General features: G+C 35.6%; 1 protein-coding gene across 2 annotated transcripts; it reads right to left on the reverse strand.

The window, feature by feature from the left end:
- LOC145313951 (solute carrier family 49 member 4 homolog) lies at nt 1-23,067 on the reverse strand. Of its 2 annotated transcripts, XM_080153618.1 has the most exons (19): nt 22,991-23,055; nt 22,542-22,574; nt 21,774-21,847; nt 21,139-21,176; nt 20,147-20,256; nt 19,462-19,528; nt 17,638-17,734; nt 17,425-17,483; nt 16,934-17,041; nt 15,300-15,347; nt 14,771-14,847; nt 7,437-7,480; nt 6,960-7,060; nt 6,446-6,563; nt 4,898-5,017; nt 1,618-1,691; nt 1,120-1,222; nt 652-721; nt 1-254 (listed from the first exon to the last, which is right to left on the reverse strand). In XM_080153618.1, exons 1-19 carry the CDS (start codon nt 23,029-23,031, stop codon nt 149-151), a joined length of 1,488 nt encoding a protein of 495 aa, XP_080009744.1. In that variant the 5' UTR covers nt 23,032-23,055; the 3' UTR covers nt 1-148. The 2 variants fall into 2 exon arrangements, with proteins under 2 accessions (XP_080009744.1, XP_080009745.1); XM_080153619.1 differs by lacking the exon at nt 22,542-22,574 and having other exon boundaries at nt 22,991-23,067.
- Nucleotides 23,068-24,025: the final 958 nt, after the last annotated feature.

A 24,025-nucleotide genomic window follows, 5' to 3' on the forward strand; every position in this document is an offset into this window, starting at 1 on the left:
TTTGAAATAAATTAGATTTATTCATATTAAGTAACTAATGCAAATTCTGTTAACAATATATAAAAATTTATATACACAATAAAAAAATAATATAAATAAGTTACATATACATAATGCCCTAAAACCCCAGGGGTTGAAGTAACCCAGGTCATCTTTCTATATCATCAGAATCTGTTGTTTTATTGTGTAGATCTTCTATGCTATTTCTTGTAGAAGATTTGTTCTCGTCTATGGCTGATCTTTTGTATTCAACCCTAAATATAAATTTATTGATTAAAGTGAAATAAATTAGAAACAAGAATTATAACATCCATAAGTAGCAAAGCACAAGATGAGAATAGGTACAATTTGGCATTTTTAGCTGACTGACAGAAAATCACTTTTTTCACATAGCGTATAAAACATAAGGAAAAATGATGGAAAAAAATTATAAATTATCTTTATTATTAAAAAATCTATATTGTAGCAGAGATAAAACAAATCGAAACATACATTTTTTTCTTTTAATTAAGACTTGTGGCTATGAAGTTTGGTAAATTTTGTTTGCATAGATTTACCTAATTTAAGCATACTAACATAACTAACAAATTATATATAATAGATGTCGAGAAAGAAAAGATGGACCAATAAATAAAAATATTATATAATTACTTGAATAATGCAAAGAAAGGTAGAGCTACAAAACAAGAAACAGGCAGTACATAGTCCAACCAAGAGGTACCTGAAAATTTGTTAGTATTTAGTATCTATTTTTTTTATCTATTCTTGATATTTACTATCTCGAATTATTTATTTAGCTCCTTTAACTTGTCAATTCAATTATATCCTCTCAGATTTTCTCTTTTTCCCTTTATTATCTTATTTTCTCCTATCGTTCTTTATAAACAATCCAATAAATGTATAAGTATAAATGTATAACCCAGACAACTACCTGGGCCCAGTGTTTCAGACTTTTTCATCTACTAGAAAATAGCTTTCTGATCTTTTGTACGACTTGGCTGTGTTAATATTCCCGACCATATTAGCTGATATTAAAGACTCAATTGAAAGTTTGCACATGGTTCACGGGTCGTGAACATACTGTTATTTAACACCTCCCCCCTCTAGTGTTTTACTTACCTATGCCCGGAATATCAAACAGAGTAAGAAATAGTACACTAGCAATATTGAACCAAATTGATATCCAGCCACCAACTACACATTCTGATACTGGATAGCAAGCCTAGATAGATAGGTATATTGATAGATAGATAGAAAAATGAATAGAAATCTAAAATATTGAACCAAATTGATATCCAGATAATTACGTCTACTGAATTTTAGATAAATAGACAGATAGATATGTATATTGATAGATAGATAGATTGAAAGATAGATAGATAGATTGAAAGATAGATCGATAGATAGATAGATAGATAGATAGATAGATAGATAGATAGATAGATAGATAGATAGATAGATTGAAAGATTGAAAGATAGATAGATAGATGATTACCTCCATGGCTAACTCCATAGACAAAGGCATAGTTGCCACAACCAAACTTGAACCAAGTTTCAGTAGATTGATAGATGGATAGATAGATAGAAAAATAGATAGATAGATAAAACGATGATTACCTCCATGGCTAACTCCATAGACAAAGGCATAGTTGCTACCACCAAACTTGAACCAAGTAACAGCAACAAAAATACTAAAATACAAAAAATCTGAATTATCTATCGCTTCGTATTATAGACAGCTTTCCGCGGATATTAACCCATTAGTATCCACCCCACGATTTAATTAAAAATTAAAACTTTTTTTGAAATACCCTACTTACTATGGATGATTTGAATACAAATCAAAAGAAATTTTTTTGTTATGACCACTATGACAGAAAATATGACCACGTTTATAAATTGACGTTTGGCCACTCCCTACCCCATTATGAGATGATAGGAAATAACTGACATTAGGTACTAATATTGCTAGAAAACTTTATTTGTTTTTCTTAATTCAAAAGAAAAGTTATTTTACTTAAATTATATATATATAACAAAATATGAAAATGGTTTTAAATACCATTTCTTATTAAATTACTAGCGATTTCGCCCCTAGCATCTAGGACTCTGTCTCTAACAGGATAGGAAGGTGGTAGAAAAATAGCCCAAAACCACCTAAAGCTTAAATATAAAGAGTTAAAGAGTCTAAAACCATGACTTATGAGAAGCTTCCCTAAAATGTAGAAGTCAATCGGTTTAGTAGTTATAGAAATCTTAGGCAACAGACATAAGACACTTTTAATATATGAGAGGATATAGCTTAGAGACAAATGTAAGCTAGATAAATTGTATTCAGGAATTAGGGAAAAATTTCATTTTTAAAAGTATTTCTTTGTTTCTGTACAATGTTTTTTATCTTTATGTCTTATAAAACTATCAAAAAATATTCTCATCAATACCTTTAGTTCCTGCTAAAACAAATACAAATTAGTAAGGCTTATTAATTACTTCTCTTATACCCTATTCCATTTATAAAATCGCATTACTAAATCCTTTCCTATCACACGGTTTCACAAATGCGCGAGGATTTTACCAGAACACATGACAATGATTTCAACCAATCAGAAATAAGCTGGTTTGATGTCCCACCCTAAATTTTCACCCAGAGTATTCTAGATGTGAAAGAACGCCCAACTATGCATTTCCGGTCGTTTTGTTTTATCAGCTTATATATGACCCCTCCCATTATATTCTTGACCATAAAATTAATCCTTTTATGGAAAAAAACCGCCCCCCCCCCCCCACACACCATTATACATCCAATTAATTTATCACATCTTTGTAAAACTGGTCGATGACAAATTAATGCCACGCTGTATCATGGGATGGGGGCGTGATTGAAATGTGTAGTATACTCCTTTGATTAAACTCAATTTACGGGTTTTTATATAATTGCAACGTAGTTATAAGACTTTTGGTAGCAATAAATTGAGACGTTGGGTATCCCTCTAACTGAACCGATTTTTGATTAGTCAACGGTCTAAATTTGTCTCGGCCAGGATATGATTAAAAGCCTAAATCGGCCAAGGAATAGCCGAGTACAATATTTTTAAACTTAAAAAATTAAAAATAAAGAGCTAAATGATTTATTGCGTCTTTCTCTTTTTATCGACAGACGCACTTGGATATATTATTTTCATAATTAATTATATGTATTTCCCATGTTAACGTCACCTTATGTGTAAATTTGGTGAGCTACATTATTGAATAGCGTTGTTAAGTTAGGATGGAAGAATTTTGTAATGAAAGCAAAAGTGGGGTAGAGGATAAGGGATGGGGTAAAACGGGTTATCATAATGTTTTATTTTCTTGACTTTAAGTTAAACTCTATCGTAAAACTATACCTTGACTTGACCAATCCTATTTCCTGTTTATCTAGGGATAAAGAGATATGTTTTTTTATAAAAAATTATTTATCTGGAAAATCATTGCCATAGAGCTCAGTATAGTATGAAAAAATCTATAAATCTAAATGTTGTACACATAAAAATGGTTTGGAGTGTTGTAATTTTTTTTTGTAAAAAACAATTTTAACTTTTAAGTATCAGGTATATGAAGGAAAGTTGTTTTCTAACTTCATAGAAATATATTATTTATATTCTTTATATTAGTCTTATTATTTTCTTTTAAAAAAATAATTTCAAGAGACTAGGTCATTTAACTATCCTTTTTTCCAACTTATCACTATGTCTGTCCTTCCTGTTTTTATTACTAGCGAAGCAAAGTTACTATATAAATAGTGGTGCAGCTACTCTATAATTATATATTTCCGTTCGTCTATCATTAAGAAACTGTAATTTTCAAAGTTTCCATCATCTTTCTATCTGTTTTTTTTTCAGTTTTCTCCTTCTCTTTCTTCTTTTTATGAATACCGAACATGATAAAATTTCTCACATTGTCTGTTTGTCACTGTATGATTTGTTTGTCTTTGCTACCTATGAATATTGTCATCATTGTTCTTCACTTTGACCCTCTTCCTTACTATTTTTCAATTGAAGGTTCGATTTTTAAATCAAACTTATTCTTTTGATGGTGAAGTAATATAAAAACAAAATAGTAAAAATTATATATCTATATTTTTATTTTAATGTATTTGCGTTAAAGAATATTTTTTAGATGAAATTATTTTGAAAAGATGAGTTACCAATTTAAAAATGATAAATATTTAAGAACTGACCAAACACCCTAAACATAATTTCTAGGGGATTTATACATATATTCACTATGCATATTACTACTACTATTAAGCCATGCGAAATAATACTTACGTAACTTTTTCAAACACTTTTTTCTCCGTGAAATATTAAGAATCCCTCACAATTTTTTTTTAAAAGCTAAAAGTTTTAATTATTGATAAATGGAACATTTAAGAAAATTTGTAAAAAAAACCATATCCTTTGGTTGATTTATGGCTATAAAAATTATTACCCTCTAAATTTTCAATTTTTGATTAAGCCTTCCATTAAAACATTAAAATTTTAATTAGTTTTTTATTGTTTTAATATTTTTACTTTTTAAAATGAAAGTGATAGCAATAATCTTTCAACATCTATTCTTATTTTTTAGATTTATCATCCCTGTCAGTTTTTAGAGCCATCTAAACAGAGGCTACTTTAACGTAATTTTATTGACGTGTGGGTACAAATGGGTTAAAATAAAAACAATTAAAAATTGGTATTGATTTTTAACTTTTTAAAAATTCGTGGAAAATTGTGTTTAATACGATGTATTTTACAGTGTGGCTTAAACCTATTAGATCCTATTAGTACTTGATGTCAAAAAAATTGTCTAAAATACTTTTTTTAAAATCACCAAACCTCTTTAATTTTTGGAAAGGTTTCGTGATATTGTTTACCTGAAATTTCTACATTGACAATATGGTTGAACATGAGAATTTTTGATGAGATGAGGGTGAGAAATATGAAGACAAAACCAGCCACACCAAGTAGGATTATAATGATTAACTTCAAATATCCTAAAATAATAATAGATATCAATCGAAAAACGGCAGTTTATAGAGAATAATTAAAGAATAGATGATAGATAGATTATTAGATAGACTCTTGGGTAATCTGATTGACGGATAGATAGATAATACACAAATGAATAATTATGTTTAAAATATTCTAATTTGAATTGCTGATTTGAAATTAGTGGATTGTCTTGAAAAAAATATAAAAAGGCAATAACTGAATGAATATAAAGTGAGAGAAATTAAAAATTTGTAAATAGTTTACAAGAACACTAGATAATAAACTATAATACATAATTATTTGAATAATATCTTTATTAAATTTTAAGCTTCCCTAAAAAGAATGACAAATTTACACTAGAATTTTTCAAAATCTTTAGCTCCAGACAAAAAAAATATTACTACTTTTATTGGATACTATTATATAAAAATGTATAAGTTTATTCAGGATTTAAAACTAAAAATTAATGAGGTAGACAATTAAAAGGAAGTTGACTCAATATGTAAATTATATTAAAAATCATCTAGGAAATAAGAAAAGTATATATTCTTTAAAATGATAATCATGGAAATTGATTTGAAATTTTTTAACATTAAATGGTAAATTCATGATTTTTTTTCTTTTTAATGTACTTATTGTGCTAGTGTTCAAGGTTTCCTTGGTATAATAGAGATATTCTAGAGGCATACTCCCTAAATTGGCCAATAGGATAACAGTAGATAACTTTTTTCCTTTGAAAGGGAAATTTATACAAATTATGAACATCCATCTTATTTAGCAACACCATTAATAATATCCCCCTCCCCCAAATAAAAATTCATAGAGTAGCTGTGCTTTAAAAAACAGTTCTTCAGCTAGTACAGTTATAAGTACATTAATAAAATGCATGTTCTATTTATCATTATATAAATTAAATCATAACATGTTTTAATTCTAAAAATTGAATAATAACACATTTTTTTCTAAATCTAGACGAACTATTTATTTTTCTAATGATTTCAATTTTATGTTATTTTTATCTGAATAGTTAATTATGCAACGTATTACAGACAGCTTTCCATGAATATTAAAATGCAATTATAAGGCCCTGGCTAAAAAAACCTGATATTATTTCAGGAATTTTATTTTAATATTCGTGAAGAATTTTCTGTATTTCGATTGTATACGTGATTTTTTTATATGGCTAAGAACCGGTTATAATCCACCGGATGCTTTTCAACGCCGTATTGGAAAAAATTGTAAATGGAGGAACATTTCAGACACCTTGATGTCAACAAAGTGTTTGATTTTTTTAAACATTTAATTCATAGTAGACTTGTAATTAGTTTTGAAAATTTTTTGCTTTAAATTATTGAGTATTACAATCAACTTTATCACCCAATCTGGCGACTTGAACAGCAAAAATGTTATTTGCAAATTTTTAGTATTACCTTTAACTTTATCAACTAATCTTGCGACTAGAATAGCAGAAATAGTGCTCGCGACTGTTGAGTATATACCCAGATAGTTGACCCAATGTTGAGTAAGGCAATGGCCAGCTGCACAAACCTATAAAATTAAAAAGTTGATAAAATAAAATGTGTTAGATGTTTATTCCATTTTCTTTTACAGGTAGTAAGTAAAGTAGTAAGGTTTTCTTTTGTCTGAAGCACAAAATTTCAATAACTACCAAAAAATTTTTTTTTTCGAATACAGAGCCCCAAGATGCTAGGGGCGCATCCAATAGTTATTGTATAGAAAATAAAATCCTACCCTATCCTTATCCTATTCCTCTAAATAAATTTAGCAATATAGACCTATAATTTTATACGATATTGTACTTTAAAATTATGATTAGGAACCTACAAACTTCATAAAATCTTAAAATTATTACTGATCAGGGGAACTATTGTATTTGGAACCCCTCTTGCAAAACCCTGTGCACGCTGCTGCCTAACTGTATACCTGAGTTAAGTTAACGACCATCATGGCTGTCCACGCAATCATGATCCCCTGCGGGATGGAGGAACCAATAGCTATAGCCCAGGCTACCTTGTTCTTCATTACTAGACAAATAGATAGATTGCAATCATAATCCCCTGCGGGATGGAGGAGCCAATAGCTATAGCCCAGGCTACATTGTTCTTCATTACTAGACAAATAGATAGATAGCAATCATAATCCCCTGCGGGATGGAGGAACCAATAGCTATAGCCCAGGCTACCTTGTTTTTCATTACTAGACAGATAGATAGATAGATATTGTACAAAGATAAATAGATAGAAAATAGAAAAATATATAGGTAAATAGTAAAAAAGACAGAGAAATGATCTTAGTTTTATAGAAAAGGATCCCTTTATCAAAATCAATATTGCAAAAGTAAGCAAGAATGAAATTTAAATTTAATTATTGAAAATATGAATTAAAAGAAAATAATTTTACCTTGTTTAAAACCATTGAAAAAGTCGAGTCTTTCTTCTCCAGAGCTAAATAATAAAATCAATTGTGTATGCTGGTAAGAAAATGATGGCATGTCGATAAAATGTCCCTTATATCTAATCTAAGCCTAAGATTTTCCATTCACATTATATTTCTGTCAACAAAATTATGAATTAGTGGCAGGATTTTTTTGTTGTTAATTACACAGAAAATATTCAGTTTGCCATAAATACATTTGTGGTATGCGGCAGCTCTGGACCATGCAGAAACCAAGACATTATAGTGATGCTACGCACCTAGTTAAATCCTGTTATTCTACAATTATGAAGCCACCTGAAAAGATGTCAGATAACGGTACTGATTTTATCCCTCAGTTGTCCTGCCAATGGAGGGAGGGGTGTTAACCCTCCCTCTCCCATCTTAAGCACCGGAACCTTCCCCTTCAACCACCAAGTTATCAGCACCACTTCAACCCTGAGGATAAAGGATCTAAACCTGCCCCCACACAGACTGTTGTTGTCACAAGTAATCATCAAACCTTCCCTCTTTAGTACCCAGACCTACCACTCAACCCCTCTATGCTTATCTACCTATTGTGCTGCTCCATGGGCTATCCTGCCTGCCCCAGACAGGGATAGCCATCTACCTAACCATTGCAATTATCTATGTTTTACTGTATGATTTATCTTTAACCATCTTTATTCCTAATCCATATGTATTTATATTATGGTTAACTGTATTCTTAATCCCCCCCACCCTTTCCAGGGATGGGGAATCATGATTGCCCAAACTGACTATTGTATATGTATTATAATGCTTTTATGTTATGATCATTTATTCCTATCCATGTAGTTATTGTTTGTTGTATATAACTTTAGTATCCTTTACACCTCCAATAAAGTGACAACTGAAATAGATGTTGATTCTTGTCTAGTGAATGCTAGAGAAGCATAGCTTCTCTATAGTAAGGTGTCCACGTCTGTTCACACTGCCGTAGTCTTTATTCGAACTCTGGTGTCTGCCATTTACCCTAGGCGGATACCACAATTTTGGTGACAGCTGTGTGAGATTACGGCGAACCACAAGTGTAGAGCAGACGCGCATCTGAGACGAAGGTACTCCCAGCAGTGAATCTGGCAAAACTGACGCAAGCAACCTGAATTACCCACCCTGGATAGCAAAGTTTAACTCTGCATCCGGCAGTTGTGGAAGCAAGACAGCGAAATTTGATGAATAACCGCGAGCAGCGCTGATATCTAACGGAGAATTGAGCGCCAAAAGGGCTGAAACAGGCCTGCGGACCGGCTGAAACAAGCCAAAGAAGTGTAAACGGCTGAAAATAGGCCAATTTTACTGCAAGAAATAGCAGGATCCGAACCAGTGGCGCTAGTAGGACGGGACATTCCCTGCCGCCATCAGCTGGATTTGGATAAGCGGCGCTAGCAGGACGGGACATTCCCTGCCGCCGATAGGCTGAAACATGCCACATAGCTGCAAGCTGCGAGCCAACATACGAGTGTAGTGCACCAGAACAGAGAAAAACTACGTCAACTCTAAGTGTCCTGAGAGGCTACAACGCAGCCACCCATCTAGAAAAACAGATATTATATTACAGTGCAAGGATTACCACCCTGGTGTTATGGCCAAACAATAGATTTATGAGCAAAGCTTGGCAAACAAATTGTTGTGTTGTGATAAATCTAAGAATAGAACAGGCTTGGATTAGTGGGTATTGTGATAACAACTAAAAATAGGACAGAGTTGGTAAACAAATTTGTTATGCAATTGTGATAAGGACAATAATAAAAGCTAGATGCAATATAAACAAGGACCCTGATACACAATCAAAATATCTCAAGCCCACAGCACAATAACAATACACCCCTTATTCTAGGGGAAGGGGAGGGGCCCCCCTCTCCATTGAAGGCAAATACAATCAGGGTGATATAATAGATAAACCTAGGATTAAGAAGAAAAGGCAATATTACACCAGCCCACAGTTACCCCCCTCCCTCACAGGGGGAACGGACGGAGTTACCCCCGTCCCCTTACGCGCTTCCCCCTCCCTACCCACACTAGACTAAGTCCGTCTGTAGTGTGGGGCTAGCGATCGGACACACAGAGCGCCATTCACGGGTAGCGCAACAGAGTGCGGAAAATATCATAAATCTAACGGACGAAGCGGACCAATGAGAGAGCGAGTTGAGGGGTGAGAGCGCGTTTTCCCCGTGTGCGCGGATTTGACGGTGCGGACGCGCGTTGCAAGGACAGGAGATTTCACGCACACACACACACACACACACCCACACAGGAGAGGGGCCATTCTATAGCATACATCAGAGATATTTTTTTAGGAGAAAAACTTGCAAGCTCCTCCCTCCCTGTCTACAGTGTGATAAGGAAAACTAAACCAGTTCCTTGAACCCGCTCAGACCCTCAACATCTCCTAGCTCTGCCAACCCTACTTCAAAGCTGAGTGGTTAGTGAAACAAATATATGTATATATAAATACCCAAGTGATAAATAATGTTGTTTTTTTGTATCATGGGTACAATCAAGTGAATACTAACCTCACCAAACAACACTGGAAACTGATATGGTAACTGAACGAAAGTACGCCCACCCTGTGGACATAGCCTGACTTGCTGCCCCACACTGGGCAGTGGTGGTGTGTACCTGGACCATCGACCCTCATAGTAGTGAACTATATACAGAGGAAGCGTGATTTTTTTTGGAGCAAGGAGGAAAAGCTAGCTAGCTCTGGGGATATTCCTATACACGTATATATATATATATGGGCGTGTAGCCATGTATATATATAGATAGCCTACCTATCCATATATCTACTAGTGGATACGCTCCTAGAGACATCTGTGGATGCCTAACATATTCCCTGTTACCTTTAAAGGGCGAATATAGCTAAGATCCGCTAGTTACCACAGAAATCAAGAGCTATACTGGAAAGGAGAACAACTCAGGCTCAACAGTTAAACAAGACGCTGGCACCAACAGACCAACGCCCTGCTACTTATCATGGGGGCGCGCCAGCCACAGAAACTCTTGAGCCAGGAGGACCGAGCCTACGGCTACGTGGACTACCACCCTAATTACACAGCTATAGTATTTATACTAGGGGTGAGCCGGCTCGAACCTCCTTGCGGCGCGGCTACTCTACTCTGCTTCTATATCTACAAGATACTACTTCTGTTATTACTTTGGCCTACTGTGTTGAGTACAGTGAACATCAAACACATGCCAGGTCACAGACCCCTGGTCCCTGAGATGCCCTTGTCTGGAAGGGTGACTGAATGTCCGCTGCACAGCTCCTGTTCAGTTGGTGCTCAACGTACGAGAAATAGCAATACTGGACTGGGGGTTGCTGAACCTGTAGGTGTCCTCCTGGGGGTGTTGAACGATGCAACTGAGCCTAATGAGAAGGTGACAAGCTTCAGAGACCTAGTGGCCAGCCCCAAGATGGACACTACTCCCAGAACTGAGATTTCAAAGGGGCCCAGCCCTAGGGCCAGTACCACCTGTTTCTGGGGTGGAAAGGTCCTCCCTGGCACTGGCCTCACCAATCTGGAGGATGGGGAGCTGTCCCAGGGGAATAGGCTCTTCACCCAGATGCCCGACGCGTACCTGGGGGTGGGGGAGCCGCCACCCAAGCCTCCCTGGGAGCCCCCAGGCATGGAACGACTGGGGACCGGCCTAAGGATGGGGACTGGTGACCTGCTGCAGTGGAAGACTTTACCCAGCACGGAGGGAACAGGGTTGACCAGCAGCAGTGAGGCTGTTCCCCCACACTCCAAGACCAGATGCCGCTACTCTGTTGAACCACTGCACATGTCCCAGCCAAGTTCCCCCATGCTGCTGAAGATGGAGGCCCACCAGGATGCAGAGCTCCAACTAGGAAAGTCAATAAGAAGGCCACCCCTTGCCAAGACCAGAACCACCGCAGGGGCTCCCCACCAGCAGCTGACGGAGCCTGGCAGGGACGCAATACTAGCTGGCAACTCTGGCCCAACTCAGGTGGCTACCAACAGTCTGCTGACAGTCCGGAATACAGTTCAGGCTACCATCAGTATGGCATCTTCTGGGCCTTGCTGGTCCACCTGTGGGTACCTGTCCACACACTGGCCACAGGTACCCCCCAGAGGTCATAGCCCCCTTTCCGACTGGCACCATCAACAGCCTTTGCTACCAACCACCTGGCATACCCAGAGGCAGGATCCCTCATGTGGAGAAGCACCTGCAGAAGCTAAGGCCGAGGCTGGCCTCGCCACCCAGGGGAGGAGAGCCGCTGTTGGATGGAAGGAACCTGTGTGTATGGGGAGGAGGCTGAATGTAACCAAGGAGCCACCACAAGCAGCCCAGCACCGCCTGACCCCTAGTAGGGGAGACCCTGTTTGTCAGCTGGTGCCCCAACTGGAGGAGGAGAGACCTGGCAGGTTGATACACCCTGGGGAAGCCGGCCTGATGGGACCCAGCTGGACGAAGGGGCGCTGCCGCTTCAACGGCCACACAGCCGCCAAGTGTAGAACCGGTTGGGACCGGGCAATGAAGAAACACCAGGCCGCCCAACAACCTGCAGGCAACCAGTCTGCCACCCAGGTCCACCTGGAGGGAGATGCCCAGCCGTCACCCCAACTAGCTGCCGCCGCTGGGGCCGCGGCTACCCAGGAGTCTGTGTCTCAGATTGGGACCATGGTGGCCAGGATCAACGTGCTGGGAGGAGCGGCTGAACCCAACCGGGTTGGCCTGGACCTCAGCCGCAACCACAGGGGACCGGTGTCCGTAACCCCTGTCACCCCCAGCAAGAGCCGAGGGGCGCTACCCAGCGCCACCGGGACGGTGTACGGGGAGGCCCTGGCGGCCGCCGAGTGGGAGAGGCAAGAGGCGCTAGCCAGCGAGTCTGAGTCGATGTATGGGACGCCAACCGGCGTCGCCACCTGGAAGGAACGAGAGGTGCTTCCCTGCACCACCAAGCTGATGTCTGGGGCGACAACCGTCGCCGCCACCTGTGAAGACTGGGGGGTGCTATCCAGCGCCCCACGCTGGTGCCTGGGGCGACAACCGTCGCCGCCACCGAGAGACCTGGACCCCTGTGAAGACTGGGGGGTGCTATCCAGCGCCCCCACACTGGTGCCTGGGGCGACAACCGTCGCCGCCACCGAGATACCTGGACCCCGGAATGAACCCGCAGCCCCAGAGGAAGGGGTGACACCCGTCACCCCCAGCCAACCAGAGCCCCCAGCCAGCAGGGAGAGTCCAGCTGTCCCTCACCCTCAACTGCATCCAGCTGTCTACCTCCCTCAACCAAGCCAGGGTAATTGTATTGCACTGGTGTACCAGGACGTTTGGGCTGGGCCAAACTTGCCTGCGCCCCCTGCATCTGCCCCAGGAGCCAGGGTATCAGCCATGACCAGCCAAACTGAAGAAGCTTTGACCGCTGCCTGGGGAGTAACACAACTAGATGCGCCAAGTGCCGAGCCTAACCATAGAAGTAGAGGATCCCCAACAATTATGTCTACCCAAGATGGAGACAATGTGCCTGGACCCCCTCAGGCTAGGGGAGGAAATCCGGAGCCTTGTGCCTCCAGTCCACTAGCAGTAGTGTCCGTGGATGGGCCTGTCTCCCAGCCAACTAGAGCGGAGCCACCCTTGCAGATCCAAGACAGCCTCCGGCATCAAGGGTGGACTGTTACCTTTCCCTACCCCGCAGGTCGGGTTGCCATGCACCACCCTGCCAATGCCCAGAATGAGCCTGAAGGAGGCAACGCTCCTACAGTATGGCAACCACCACCTGCCCGCATTGACAGAGACCCTGGAAGCCAAATGAACCTGACCAGCCCCGAGGGCGAAGAAACTGCGCCTGCATCCAGTAGCCAGCCTGCCAGCAGCAAGGTGACCAACACGATGGAGACCACCAGCCCAGTGGAGAAACCTGCAGAGGTGTCCACCAGGAGGCTGTTGGTCCAAGCCCCCTCAGGTGCTGTGCCACCCCTGGAGGTTGCCAGGGTGGCCTCAGAGGTACACATCCAACGGCCAGAAGATCCAACAGGACCAGCTACTCCAGCAGATATAGCCGATTCCGTTAGACCTGGGGAGGGCTGGAGTCCACCACCGTCCAGCAACTGGTATCCTGGCGGACCCATTCCACAAGGACAACAAACTGAAGGCCGCCACCACTGTCGGAAGTCTGGCGGTGCAGACAACCCCTCCAGCCTTCCGAGGGGAAAGTTGTGGTATGCGGCAGCTCTGGACCATGCAGAAACCAAGACATTATAGTGATGCTACGCACCTAGTTAAATCCTGTTATTCTACAATTATGAAGCCACCTGAAAAGATGTCAGATAACGGTACTGATTTTATCCCTCAGTTGTCCTGCCAATGGAGGGAGGGGTGTTAACCCTCCCTCTCCCATCTTAAGCACCGGAACCTTCCCCTTCAACCACCAAGTTATCAGCACCACTTCAACCCTGAGGATAAAGGATCTAAACCTGCCCCCACACAGACTGTTGTTGTCACAAGTAATCATCAAACCTTCCCTCTTTAGTACCCAGACCTACCACTCAACCCCTCTATGCTTATCTACCTATTGTGCTGCTCCATGGGCTATCCTGCCTGCCCCAGACAGGGATAGCCATCTACCTAACCATTGCAATTATCTATGTTTTACTGTATGATTTATCTTTAACCATCTTTATTCCTAATCCATATGTATTTATATTATGGTTAACTGTATTCTTAATCCCCCCCACCCTTTCCAGGGATGGGGAATCATGATTGCCCAAACTGACTATTGTATATGTATTATAATGCTTTTATGTTATGATCATTTATTCCTATCCATGTAGTTATTGTTTGTTGTATATAACTTTAGTATCCTTTACACCTCCAATAAAGTGACAACTGAAATAGATGTTGATTCTTGTCTAGTGAATGCTAGAGAAGCATAGCTTCTCTATAGTAAGGTGTCCACGTCTGTTCACACTGCCGTAGTCTTTATTCGAACTCTGGTGTCTGCCATTTACCCTAGGCGGATACCACACATTCATACTTTTTAAATTGCATTGGCGAAAATACATCTTCTGCCGAACAACCAACCTTTTAAGTGTAAGACTTTTGTTGGGGGCCATAAATCTGCGAGGCTTATAGTTGCGGTGTCCTAACCCTGTAAGACTACCCTTTACCCAATAAAATCTAAACCCAACCTGACCAAAAGTAACATACAAGCAATAATGCCCACCTAGTTTTAATTCATTTCAATATAAATGGGGTAGGGGATGTCTGTGTTCAATTAAGCACTTTGAGGACAACCGCCACAAATTGTATACCTGATACTTGGAGGTTTAACAGGCCTGGATGGAAAATAGAGAAGAGACATTAGAAAGAATATTCCAGCTGGTATTGCCTAGAAATTATTTTTCAGTATGGCTTCGAAACCGATTAATATCCACTGGATTATAAACGGTTCTCAGCCCTACTAAAAAAAAAACATTTACAGCGTAGTATTTCAGACAATTTTTCACAAATATGAAAATTAAAATCATAAAATTAATACCAGTTTTAACCTCATATTTTTTTATTTTAATATCCGCGTAAAGATGTCTTTAATACAATGCGATAAATAACTATTATTCCAATCTAAGTATTTACAAAAGTTTATTAATAATAAACATTATAATTTCTTAAAATCAGCAAAAAGATGATTTATAGAAATGATTCCTAATTGTTAAATCGCCTAAAGGTAGTCATTTTTTTAAATTAAATTTTTGTTAAGAAAGGGGCAAATGGCAGTGAAGTAAGCCACCCTTTCCTATCCAAAATTATCAAATTGATCAGATAATTCTTACAGTATCATACCTGAGAGTACATATAAATTTGAATGTCTTTTCTATAATCTGCTTCAACCTAAAGAAATCATAAATATCAATATCAATATATAAAAGTGTGTTCTTTAAAGCAAAGGCACTCATAAACTTATTGATATAGTTAAGTGGTTTATTGTTTATTTATGAATAAAAATGTCATTTCTCCCCAAGTTTACCTCACCGCGTGATTTAGAGACACTAAAAATGGTATTTACTATGTCAGGCCTGTAAAATTAATAGTAAGATTTAAGGGAATGCCTTTGTCCATAAACATTAAACATCCGCATCTCATTACATTTCTACTACCATCAAAGGTGGTGTAATCAAATGGTTGGTAGGTTGTCTTTCGAGTATAACTATGGATATTTAGACAAAGAAAAAGACATGGTTTCTCTTAATTAGTTACCCTGTGTTGTTAGACCTGAGGTGAATTATTAAAAAAACTTTTGTCTCGCTAAAATCTTAGTGAGGCAAAATTATCCCCTCTAAATGTTTAGCGAGCCTCACTGATTTTAGTAGGGCAAACTGATTTTAGTAAGGCAAATTTTTTTTAAGAATTCACGTTCCTACAAAAAACGCAGGAGTCCCAAACGTCGGAGTGGACACTTAACCTAACCTAAACTATTTTAGACCATCTTATAGGTTTTTTAAGTGCCTAACCCCTGCGGGGGGCTTATTTGTTCATTCATATCTTAACCTGACCTAATCTGTAAAGAAATACTTAATAAAATTAATATTTTATCACTCTTGCGTTTGTCCACTCCGACGTTTGGGACTCCTGCGTTTGTCCTGGAACCAAATTCACCTCTGATGTATCATTGATATACGGCCACAGTAAAAGTGTTTGACTATGACGTCAGAAAAAATTAACAATTAACCAATGAGAAGCCAGTATTCACAATGGTAAAATATATAGCGGCCTCTCATTGGATAGTTGTTAATTTTTTCTGACGTCATAGTCAGACACTTTTACTGTTTTCTTGATATACTGATCAAAGATGATAAGATCCATCAAATTTATTAAATCAAGTTCATCTCCAAAATCAACCATCAACCAATATAACTAAGTGTATTGGACAATATGTGTTTGTTTTAGGATTTCATAAATTCATGTGTAAGACGACATTGTGAGGAAAAATGTTCAGAGAAAAAGATTTTGACCAATTCTCTGAGAGTCAAAATGTGACGCAAAAATGTGACGCCGCATCCATTGTTTTGGCAGTTTTTGTTTTGTTTTGTCATGAGGTAGATGTGTGTTGATCTACAGACGTAATGAAAACTCAATTTGTGGGAGATAGAGTGCGGTAGTGTAATAGCTGCTTGTGTCAATCCAACAAAAGGTATGTTATTGAATGTTTTTAACCCTCCTTAATCAGTAATTATTGGTTGAAAAGTATGTACATGTGTAGAATAAGTACAGAGAGAATAATTTAAATTTTTAAATGTATTTTTTAAATTGCTAAAAATATTACAAAAAAGTAAAAGCACATTTTTTATATCAGCAGAATTTTGTTTTATCATGTATATTTTTTTAACAGCAGGTTAATTAGGATTGTCCAAGTGTATGGCATCCTATCAAAAACACTTACAGAAGCATGACACTAAGTTTTTAACTATAAAACTTACATCTGGAGGAAGAGTAGCATTTGATGTATCATTGATGTACTGATCAATGGGTCTGACAAGCTGAGAGGCCAACAAAAAGGAAATTCCTGTTCCCAGTCCATTGAAAACCTGGAATATAAATGAAAATAACAATCATGTGAAGCTCTTTATAGTTTCTATAAAAACTTGGTCATACAATTCTAATGACCAATGATAGGCCAATACAGAGACTAAATTACCAATTGCAAGCCAGTATAATTTTTAATGACCAATGGCAGGCCAGTATACATTTTTAATAACCAAAGGTAGGCCAGTATGACTATAAAAGCTTTCAGTCATGCTCAAAAAATGTTGCCAATGATATAAAATTAAGAAATTACATAAATTGCTTTTTTAGCATCATAAAGTTCAAATACCAAACAAACATTTTCTAACTTTTAAGCCCAAAAAATTGTTGACTGCAAGACAAAGTCCGGAAAATCAAAGTGTTGGTTGTTTTTGTTTTGCTATACCTGGGCGATTGATGTTGCTGTTACTCTTTCTTCTGGAGGAAACCATTCTGATGAAATGACTAAAAAATCATTGTAAAATTAATTTAGACAAATCCTTCAATATAGCAATAAAAATAAAAATTACAGATCTTATAAATAAAAAATGTAAAAATAAAAGTTTTAAAAATCTACAAATGCAACATAACCAATTAAACAATGGCGTTAAAACAATACCTAGAGGAGCAGAACCAACGACGACATTGCTGATTCCATTCAAAATGGCGCACACGTGGCAGGAGACTGTGAATACAAAATCAGAAATATTTGCATCCTAAAAATTAGTTATTTGTGACAAAGATAATTATGTTTTAAAGCATAGCCCTTTGAAAAAGAGCAAAATGAAACAAAATAAAAATTTTAAATTTGGTCAGAAATTTTTTGAATAGAATTATTATTACAATTATTATTATAAAAAGAACTGACCAATAAATGACAGGTGAAGTAACAACACAAATTTCCATTTCTGATTTAACGTTTTCCCACAAACTGGAAAACAGCATTAGACTACGATAGGGTTTGAAGTAAATGTGAAAAAAGTAAAGGATGTCAAAAAAAAAAGGTTAGGAATAAAACATAACAAAAAGAAGACAGTAAACAGAGAGAAACTAGTTAACTTATTTAGAAAAATAGCTCGGAAACATCCCTAAATAAAAATTTATTAACTACGACTTTTTATATAAATTTTAAATTCAAGAATGAATTAAACAAAATTTTATCTTATAAATAGATTTTTCTAAGAAATCTAAATATCGGCTTATAAAATAAAATGTTTACTTAACATATTTGAACACCTACATATTTTCAAAATATTGGGCTATAAATATATTTCAAGGGAATTTTAAACTTTTATGGGTTATAGAAATGGATTTTTTCTCATCTGTTATTTAAGATAAAAGACTTTCTTTTTAGTAAAAACTACTCTATATAAAAATATATTTACCGTTGGTCTCTTGGTACTAAAATATATTTGTTTGAGATTTGTATGACCACTGATCATCTTTTCTTACTGTGTCCGTCTGTCTATGTGTTTGTTATGCTTCTTTGTCCTTTCATTTGCTACGCTACTAGTGGATGTTATCAACCTTGTTTTCTCCTTTATTTCTTAAAATACCTATTCTATAAAACCTTTGTAAAGCTTCAAGTAATTTTATTATTTTTAGCCCAGAAAATTGATAAAATATTTATAATCTGCAATATCGGAAACCTTTTAAACAATATAAGCAAATTATTTTCAATAAATTTGAACTCTTTAGATTAACTCAGGGATTTTAATGGATAAGATAATAGCCGGTAAATTACTGTACATCCTGATTATGATACACAAAATTACTCCATATGTGTATTATAATTATTGGTGGAAAAGTTTGGATACTGCTAGTAGAACCACCCAAACTAGGTTTGATAAAAGTACCCAAAGATATTCAACAAATGAGAGAAAGTGTTTATAAAACTTTAAAATTTAGAGTCCAATGCCCCGGCTTCCCTGGATTTTCTAAACAGGCTTAATCAGCAAAACAGATTCTCATACAAAGTGTATATTTATATAATTGTAAAATCTTTGCTAAAGAAATCCTTCATCACTTTTATTGTAAGCAAACTGGTATATTTTATGGTTAATCTAATTTTAAGTACATTCCATTGACTTTTTTTATCAGGGAGGGAGGGGACATTGGACTGAAAATTATGCAGGTGTTTAAGGTGTTATAAACGCAATTTCTACTTGTTATTCTAAATCGTGATTGGATTGTACAATCAAGCAATTTCCAATTCTACTAATTATTTTAAATGGTGGGTATTTTCTTTGCTAACCAGGTACTAAATATAACCTAATCATACCTCACCTAAAGTATAATATAGAACACAACAACTAACCCTTTCCTTTTTTCATTTGTTTTTAAATAACGCGGGAGAGGGTGTTGTTTTCTTTGCTCACCTTGGTACAATTAGAGAAACCTCCAAAAATTACAACTTAAATTTAATAAATGTGTAAAATTTTACCTGTAAAAAGCCACATCGTAGAATTGTACCCAAAGCAATAAATCCTGTTGTCATAAGCATAGCTCCCCTAGATAGATAGATACAAATAGATAGTTATTTGGATAGATAGATAGATTCATACATACCTTAAAGATTATGTAACAAATGTACAACTGGAATAAAAGCGACAAAGTACAGATAGACAAATAGATAGATAGATAGATACATACATACATACCTCAAAGATTTTGTAACAAAAAAACAACTGGAATAAAAGAGAGATATATAGATATATATAGAGAGATTTATAGACAGTAGATAGAACGATACATACACAGACAGACACATAGATAGAGACATACATATCTCAAAGACTTCTGTAAAATAAACGGAATACAAGTCACAATGTACAGGTATAGATAGAGAGATATATAAATAGATTGGTAAACAGATAGATAGACAGATATATTAACATACAAACCTTAAAGACTTCTGTAACAAATAAACAACTGGAATAAAAGTGACAATGTAGAGATAAAGCTAGATTGATAGATAGATATATAGATAGAAAGATAGATAAATACATACATACCTTAAAGATTTCTGTAATAAATAAACAACTTGAATAAAAGCGACAATGTAGAGATAAAGCTAGATTGATAGATAGATAAATAAATAGATAGATAGACAGATACATATTACATACCTTAAAGATTTTTGTAATAAATAAACAACTGGAATAAATGCGACAATGTAGAGTATTGATCCATAATTAGCAAACAGAGCTATCAAATCATCTGACCATCCATAAAGGTACTGGTAATATAAAAACACAATTAATGTTTTGCTAGTTTTTGAAAATATGTGCAAAGAGTTTTACTAAAGGGGTGCGCGAAATAAAATACTACTAATTAATGGTTTTGTAGTCAGGGGGGCGGTATATTAGATTGTAGATTATCCAAAGTTTAAATCACATTCGTTAGATTAAAATCTTTATTAAATCTGGATTGGTTGTTTAAAACTAGCAATGTCTAATGTAGCTGATAACGAAAAATATACTTAGTTTCAAATACAAAATTTAAATAATTTTCCATGCAAAAAAACAAGCAAGCTAAGTTTCATACACCACAATGTGCGTGTTACAAAAGATAACAATTTTGATTTATACTTTTTAATTTAAACTTTACATGAACTAAAATGATGATTTATCAAACTAAAATTTCATATGAGCAAAATTTAATCTTAAAATCATTTTCTTTCCTAATGATTAAATATGTATTATTTGAGTAATTTACAAAAGTTGTATAAAGAATATATATAAAATCACATTTAGCTGCAGGGACAGGGAACTCTAAAAGAAAAATATTTTCCTGTATAGCTTCGAAACCGATTAATATTCACGGAATTAGAACCTCTCAGCTATACTGAAAAATCATGAATAGCATTATACTAGAGAAAATTTTCCACGAATATTAAAAATAAAAATCATAAAATTAATACCAGTTTTGTTAGCTTGGTCCTCGGCCCCTCTGGGCCGACAAAACTGGTCTTAATCTCATATTTTTTTCATTGTAATATCTTCTGAAAGCGCTTTTTAATACGATGCGATAAATAACTATTCATATTTTTAAAGTAAAAATAAAATTTTTTGCAATAATTTATAATTCTTTGAAGTTTGTTTTAATTTGTGTTTTTTTCCTTTGCTGTGTGATCTATTGGTCCCCAAGTATTCCAAACTAAAAAAAAACATTAAAAGACTATTGATTGAATAAAAAATTGATGTTTGAGGAAAAAATATGATAAAGCTGACTTCTAAGCAAACTCATTACAGATTTCTATTCTGTTAAAAATCTTTCTCAACTCAATTTTAAAGAAAAAAAGTATACTTTTAAATTCCGAAATATATTACAAGTAAAAAATACTCTTTATCATTCGCAATTCTTGTAGAAATGAATCAAGCAATATTAGCTTGGACAGATATTTTTTATTAGATATAAGGCATACAAATGATGTTAAAATTATAGTTGGTGAAAAAATGTAAAAAACAGTTCTAATTATGTTTGTAACAATGGATTTAGTATTACTTGGATCTTACACCATATTATCAATTATCAATTTTTCTCCTAACATAATATCCCACGTATATTCTATATCTACCAGCTGCTTCGACCCTAACTTCTAGGGATAGAGGGGATGGAGTCAGTAGAATAACCAGAAACCATCTTAAGACATTTTTAAAGAATCACTGAAAAGTACAACCTATTTAGACCAGCAAATTTTGAGATGTTAAGCTTCCGACAAATAACTCTTACTACTTTATGTTAAAGGATTACCTGCATCTTGTAGTGTGGCAGTGAGAGAAAATAATGCTAGAATGTACCATCTTCTCTTGTAAGTCTGTACTTCCCTAAATAAGGTAAAACTTAAACTTAATCAAGATTATAAATCAAAAGTGCAGTTTTAATGTTTTATATACATGTTTATTTTCATAGTCCTAAATGAGTCTAATGTACAAATATTTCCAAAACAAAGAGCCATGACATTAAAGTACAAAAATATAGGGGTCACAAGCTGTAGTAACTCTAACCACGGGGTAGGACCCTGTGCCGACTTTCAATTGGGCCTTTATGTATCAGCCAATAGCGTCAGAAATATAAACACAGCCAGGTTGCTACAAAAGAGCAGAAAGCAATTTGCTAGCAGCCGATAAATGTCACTACCACTTGGGCCAGGTCGTTTTTCTAGGTTAAACATCTATACTTATACATTTATTGCTATGACTGCAAAACTTCCGTCTCCCCACACAATCTAAAGTTATTTGACTTATAAACTTTCAGTGGAAAGGTTGGATAAAAGTTTTACTTACGATCTCCCTGTCCCTCCCTTTAATTTGCATTTGAGTGAGTTTTTTTTTTATCTAATTAAAGGTAAATAAAATGAGAAAAAATAAAAGCACACCAACACAAATAAAAAAGCAAAAACATAATGTTCAATCAACCTATCACCAAAAAATCTAAAGCCAAACGTCCTAGACCTATAAATGTGCATAAATTTCATCCCCGCAGGGGTTAACCCTGCGGGGTTCAACCTATTATAACTACCATGATTGCAGACTACAGCTTCGACTTTTCTTGCTAAACAATATTAAATTAAAATTAAAAATTTGATTTAACTCATAATCATATTGATTTAAAAAGATTTATATTTATTAATAACTACCAGTTGCTTTGTACCTAGCTTCTGGGGGAAGTGTGAGGATTTCAGGAAAATAGCTTAAAACCACCCAAAGACAATTAAAGATCTTTTATGAAAAGTACAACCAATTCAAACCAGAAATTTTCGAGATCTTGATATTAATACAAAAAAACTTACTACATTGTATTTTAGGATATTCAACAAGTTAGGTTTACAGGTTATTGCTTTAAAATTTCAATTAAAGCAAAATTAAAATTTAATGAAAAGATTATCATTATATTATTATTGGGATGTAAATTAAATAAATTACAAACTTTGAAAAGTCAACATTTAAAGTTTTTTTTATAGATATTACCTTTCTGGAGGTAAAATAGGCGTTTCATCATTATCATCCATTTTTATATTTTTATTCTGAAAACAAAATTATTACAGAATTTTTGTATTTCATAACTTTAGATTAGATTTTGCTTTTGTTTGTTAACTTAGTCTTTGGTGTTAACAACAGTAAAAGTATAAATCTAGAGGAAACCAAAACAAACCACTTTTCACTTTCATTCTGACAGTTAGTAATTTTTTTTATATCTTAGTTAAATTTATTATTTCTATCTATTGTTTTTATCTTTGACTATCACTTTCTTTCTCTATCTATTTACTTTTGCTATCCAACCAATTTTCATTCATTTTTTTGACTTAATTGTAGCAGTTACTGTATTTACATTGTTATCTAGTTTTGTTTGATTTTTCATCATTTTTAATAGCTGCATGCTTTTCCTATAACTTTTTTATTTTAAACTTTACATAAAATCACTTTTTTTATATAAACACTTTACATATAAAGCACTTTATACATAGAACTTTACGTCTGAATCACTTTTTTGGCTTCAACTCAGTCTAATTGTATGAAAAAACTGCCGTATACTGGTTAACAACTCTCTGCAGCGTATATTGTATAATACTGTATAAGCCAGGAGGAAGTTACGCGAATCATCGTTTTTTGGTTACGCTTACCATTTTACCAAAAACATGTTGATTTTTAACTTTTTTAACAAAAATTTTTTATGTGAGATAATTATCTGATTGATCTGGTTATTGGAATACTGATTACTAGAACAACAAAGTACAAGTACTATAATCAAGTCCTAAAAATGTAAGTATGTCCTTAAACATTATCCTGCATTTAAGCAGTATTAAAACAAATTTACAATTTTGTTTTGACTTTTATACATTTATATTATTGTTATTCAGTTCTGACACTTTACAAGTGTTGATGTTCGTCTGTCCTACCGTTTCAGAGCTTCACTTTTATGGATGTTGTCATCCTTGTTATTATTTACATTTTGTTTTCTAAAATACTCAAGTCAACTAACCTCATGCTGTCAAAATTAACTAT

The sequence above is a fragment of the Acartia tonsa genome, chromosome 3, assembly GCF_053477335.1.
Source record: "Acartia tonsa isolate MP-2025a chromosome 3, ASM5347733v1, whole genome shotgun sequence".
Lineage (NCBI taxonomy): Eukaryota > Metazoa > Arthropoda > Copepoda > Calanoida > Acartiidae > Acartia > Acartia tonsa.